Source organism: Bidens hawaiensis, unplaced genomic scaffold (assembly GCF_021521415.1).
Source record: "Bidens hawaiensis isolate Kalapana, Puna unplaced genomic scaffold, B.hawaiensis_p1.1 tig00017037_1, whole genome shotgun sequence".
Taxonomy (NCBI): Eukaryota; Viridiplantae; Streptophyta; class Magnoliopsida; order Asterales; family Asteraceae; genus Bidens; species Bidens hawaiensis.
The window spans coordinates 271,367-276,813 of record NW_027492577.1 but is presented as its reverse complement, the minus strand read 5'-3'; the positions used below and the strand labels follow the sequence as shown (position 1 = coordinate 276,813).

Sequence of the window (5,447 nt, the reverse complement as noted above, 5' to 3'; positions counted from 1 at the left end):
GTAAACAGATCTTTATTTTATTTATTTATTCTTTTGGAAAAACATATTGAACAATTCAACCTGCTTGCTCTATTAGGATCTTTAGATCTATCTGATATGTTAATTATTTTGAAAGTAATAATGCTTTGCTCCAATTGAGCTTGTGTTTGGTAAGATACAGATGCAATGGTTTATTTAATCTCACACTGATTTTGGTAGAAAACAATGCGATTGTATGGCCATGACTATTCTATCATATTAGCCTGTGTCTTAACTTCATAGTTATTATCAATATATTTTTATTACAGAAATAATAGAACTGCATAAGTATAAACCGGGGAACTAGTTAGAGCCAGATTAAACATAAAGAAACAGTTTTTTCTGAGGTTTCATTTGTTCCATGCTGTAGAATGGTATTACTATGTGTTACAGATAGATAGGAGTACAAATCCTTAACTTATTTCACTAATGAAAATAAACTTAGATGAAGGAGAAGATTTCACTTGAAGTCAAGTTGATCAATATATTAATTACAGTATTTAAACTATAGGCTTGCTCAAATCTGTTGCTTTACTTTTAAAATGACAAATTGTTGCTAACATGATTTTACCTTTTCTTAGCTGCAGATATCATGGAAAGCAAGTCAATCTAACATCATCATGGCAAGACAAACAGACATGAACAAAGAAAATGTACATGCCGCTAGTATTAAAGAACCCACCAAACGGATCACTAGAGCACGGGCTAAAGCTTTGGGCATAGCTGGAGATTTGCCTCCACTGCACCCTTGGGTGAAACATGAATTCAATCAGTTTCTGCAACCAAGCTCTAAACGAGGGTCCTCAGATAACAAATCCACTGATGCTGGCGGTAACCTTCAGTCCAAAAGAAGGGCTGTTCTCAAGGATGTCAGTAACATGCCCTTTAATGATTTAAATATGAAGATCATCAATGACATAAAAATCCAGGTACCCATCAATATATATTATATAATCTCAAATACATTTGTTTAGAGCTAGCTATATTATTAGTGGGGCTGCAACTGTTGACACGACCCAAACCCGACACGAAAAAAAGAAGAGGTTTTGGGACGACTAATACGACCCGTTTAAAAATGGGCCGGGTTCGGGTCGACTAAGACAACCTGTTTAAAAAACGAGTCGGGTTCGGGTTGACCCGTGTAAAAACGAGTTGACATGCTAACCTGTTTAACTGTTAGAAAAGATTTATTTTTATTTGTGATTTTTTCCCGTTTTCCATTTTTTTTAAGATACACTTATAATTCAGATTCATTTACAAGATTTTTAATAACTTTCAAAAAAAATATATTAATCTTACTCATTTACTCTACCGACTCTAAATTATGTCAATTTGTTTCTTTCTTTTTGAAAAATGGGTTAAACGGGACGTGTTTGGGTCGACCTGCATTTATATGTGTGCGGCTAAGGGTTATAGTTTTTGACACGAATAATAATACGGGCCCGTTAGCCCGCCAACCCGACACGATTGACACCCTTAATTATTAGTTATGCTAATAAGAAAAAATGTTGATGTTACTGGTTGTCAGACTAGCAAGCAATTAAGAACAAATGGTGCTGGAAAGAATGCCATGGTGGCATCAGCTGTTTATATGGGCCCTCGGGTTTGTAAAGGAAAAACAGAAGCAACAGAAGATGTGACTGAACAGAGTATAAAGAAATTAAGAGAAATAACTTTACAGCTAAAGTTAGTGAATGATTTAGAAAGCAAACCAAGTGTAGCTCTTGAAAGCTCTTTGTTGAAAGGTAAGATTATATTATTATGATGCTAAAGAATCTTCAACTGATGTACATATTTATTCATAAAGTTAAGATATTTATTGTTGCATTGTGCAGGAGAAACAAAGATTTCCAACAAAGTAGAAGCTGGAAATGATCAGAATGTTATTGACATTGATTCTAAGCACAAGGATCCTCGGATGTGCAGCTTATATGCTTCTGAACTATTTAACAGTTTACGTGTGGCAGAGGTTAATACCACATTCTCTTACAACTTTTATGACATGGGAATCAGTCAAATTTATTTTAAAATCACATAATGCCATTTACTTTCACACGTTATTCTTACATTAAATATATAATACATTCATATCATATAATTAACCGATCACTAACATCCACACTGGGTTTACATACAAATCTTGAAGCTTCTATTTCTTATTAACCAAAAAGTTCCTTTTTATATATGTCTACTTATTATTTGTACCTCTTTCTCTTCAGTTAAAGTGGAGACCTTCAGTAAAATATATGAAAACAGTGCAGCGGGATATTACACAGGAAATGCGTGGTATTCTTATCGACTGGCTTGTGGAGGTTAGCATTAAAGCATAAACTGATTCAGAAGTTTCATTTTCATAATATTTTATATACTTCAAAATTGTTATTGTTTTTCATTGCATTTTTTTTGTCCTTGAATTTCTGTTTTGATTGTCACAAAGTTTTGTTGTTTCTTTCTTATGTTTAGGTTTGTGAAGAATATAAGCTAGGAGCTGAAACATTTCACCTAACGGTTACTCTTATTGATCGATATCTCTCTAAAATGTACATAGAAAAACAAAGACTTCAACTGCTCGGGATCACCTGCATGCTCATTGCCTCGTAAATTTTCCTTTTTGTTTAATTAATGATTCAAAATGTCCAATTTATTATGCAGTCAAGTAGAATATTGTTTATTCTTGTAAAACAATTTGACAATATGCCTATTTTCTTATTGAACTTTTAAGGAAGTATGAAGATATCAAAGCTCCACGTGTTGAAGACTTCTGTTTCATTACAGACGGCACGTACACTAAAAAAGAGGTATATTCACTCACAAACCGTCCCGACCTGTTTACAACACTTGCCAACCTTTACATATTTTGACCTCTTACCCAACCCACAATTTTTTATCATATCAGGTACTTGATATGGAGCGTGAAGTTCTTGATGTGTTGGGCTTCTATCTTTCTGTTCCAACTGTTAACAAGTTCCTTAAGTAAAACTCCATTTTCACTCGTTTATTAATATATTTGCATTTAATCCCTCAATAATATAATATATGAATTATCCTATTTTATTTTATTTTCAGGAGATTTATTCTAGCAGCACAAAGTTCATACAAGGATCCTGTTGTAGAACTGGAATATCTGGCAAATTATTTAGCAGATTTAACGCTAGTAGAGTATGGTTTTTTGAAGTTTCTGCCATCACTTGTTGCTGCTTCTGCTGTGTACTTAGCCAAATGGACACTTGATCAGATTGAAAATCCATGGGTCTGTTTTCTTTATTTTTGTATTTTGTTTTTTATCCACATCATGTAAAATAAATGTTGATTTTTTTTCTTCTTTTTACAGAATCCAACTTTAGAACATTATACTAAATATAAGGCTTCAGAGCTGAAGACAACAGTCCTAGCTATGCAAGATTTGCAGCTTAACAATGAAGCCACTCTTCAAGCAATGCGCCAAAAGTACAGGCAAAAACAGGTATAGTTATATCTTACAACTTGAACATCCATTTCTTAGAATTTTTTAATAGTTAACGAGGTTGGAAGTATTGAATATACTACCGACTTCAGAGCTTTTTGGACAATTTGGGCCCATTTAACTGGTTTAATCAATCTTAGTCTTTTAGTCTAGGGCGTGTTTAACTGGTTTAATAAACATGTCGTTGCGGGTTGACATGTTTAACTCATTTAATTAAACAGGATGTTTTCATGTTGAGCTGCTTCACCATATTTTTAATTATGCAGGTTGACTGTAAACCCTTTTAAAGTTACTGTTAAGATATTAAAAAAAACATATTTTATACGGTTAACCACCAAACTGTTTATGACCCGTTTAATCCATTTATTACAACTTGTCAAACCTTTTATGATCCGTCAAACCCATTTTACAACTAGATGACATCCAGTCAACCCATTTGTGATTTTGATAAATGGGTTACTTGGGGCGTGTTCGGTATACATGTTTTTGACATAAACACAAACCTAACACAATCCATTTTGACTTGACACGAACCTAACACAAAATTCGCGGGGTTGGGTTTGACATAAATAGGTTCGGGTCAGTTTCAGGTCGACCCGTAAACCCACTATACGGGTCGTGTTTGGTCAATCACTTGATCCGACTGGTTTGACACATGTAACCATTTATTATTATTATTGTATTTTTTTAAATGTGTTTTGTGTAATAAATTAAATTGGTTGGATATCTTATGCCATCGTTTAGAACAAAAAAGGAAATCAACTTAAGATTTTATCATTAAAATGTAATTGTTTTATATAAATTTGTATTTTTTGTTGTGAAAATGTAAATTTAAAATATTAATATGCGAAAAAATAAAAAACTTGCTGGTCAAACGGGCAGTGTTCGGGTCAACCCGCGAATATGCGTGCCATGTTTGGGTTTACGTGTCTGGCATGATTTTCGGGTTCGGGTTGTGTTCCGTCAAGCAGTGAATACAAGTGGCGTATTTGGGTTCACGTGTCCGGCATGGGTTTCGGGTTCGGGTCGTGTTCGGTATATGTATCAGGTTGGATCAGCATAACCCGTTTAACTCTTTAATGATAGTTCAACTTGTCAACTTGACACAGTTATAGTCTATGCACCATATATTATTATCATGCAACACTATTGTGTTAAGTTCTTACCAAAGCTCCTTTTTTTTTTTTTTTTTTTTTTTGTAATGACAGTTTAAAAGCGTAGCAACCTTAACCTCCAAAAAATCAGTGCAACCGTTGTCCCAACATTTGACATGACTACTTGATATTTCTACATAAAGACGGGATAGTTTATCGTCCATGAACTTAACGTCGCCCTTAGTCATATCAAACGTTTCCGAATCCCCTCAGCTACATATCTCATGCTGTAAGTTGTAACCATCTTAGTAGATGTCTGTGTAACTCTGCTTTAATAGCATGTATCTAAACAGTTATGTTATGTTTGTACAATTGTATCATATCTAACTTTGTTTCGAGCTAATTCCGTTGAAATTTAAGGATTCGTTCTTATATATTCTTCTCTTTAAATAATAATTTTTTCTTAATTAAAAAAAAAAACTACTTTTATTTCACAAATTACATACTTTTTAAGAAAATATCAAAATAGAACAATATATTACTTTTTCAAATGGGTTGATTGGTCACCAATATATGTTTTTATTGTTATAAATATATATTACTGTGACTAGTACGCGCGATGCGACGGGAATTTGATGGTATCGGTTCGGTTCCATCAAGCTCTTGAACTATGGCGTTGTGAATTTTGGTTTGTTATATGGGATTCTATTAAGTAAATAAGATAGAGTAATCAACTCCACAATAACACTAAACTTGTAATTCAATTAACGAATTACAAAAGGAACGTAAAAATCTGGAAAGTGAAAATCTGCATACGAGATAAAATCTGGAACCGTGTTTTTTTTTCCACCAGTTATGAGATAAAAAAAACC

General features: G+C 33.4%; 1 protein-coding gene across 1 annotated transcript; it reads left to right on the top strand.

Annotated features, from left to right (window-relative positions):
* Window positions 1–580: 580 nt before the first annotated feature.
* Window positions 581–4,889, top strand: LOC143552784 (cyclin-A2-1-like). Its single transcript, XM_077042923.1, has 10 exons — window positions 581–947; window positions 1,547–1,763; window positions 1,854–1,987; window positions 2,238–2,330; window positions 2,482–2,615; window positions 2,741–2,816; window positions 2,915–2,991; window positions 3,085–3,268; window positions 3,350–3,481; window positions 4,690–4,889. Exons 1-10 carry the CDS (start codon window positions 639–641, stop codon window positions 4,753–4,755), a joined length of 1,422 nt encoding a protein of 473 aa, XP_076899038.1. The 5' UTR covers window positions 581–638; the 3' UTR covers window positions 4,756–4,889.
* The last annotated feature ends 558 nt before the right edge of the window (window positions 4,890–5,447 follow it).

Excerpts from the sequence above, each read along its gene's own strand:
- LOC143552784 (XM_077042923.1), top strand. The coding sequence starts at position 639 with ATGGCAAGACAAACAGACATGAACAAAGAAAATGTACATGCCGCTAGT. Across the intron at positions 2,817-2,914 it reads GCACGTACACTAAAAAAGAG|GTACTTGATATGGAGCGTGA; the intron begins GTATATTCACTC and ends TTATCATATCAG. Across the intron at positions 2,992-3,084 it reads ACTGTTAACAAGTTCCTTAA|GAGATTTATTCTAGCAGCAC; the intron begins GTAAAACTCCAT and ends TTTTATTTTCAG.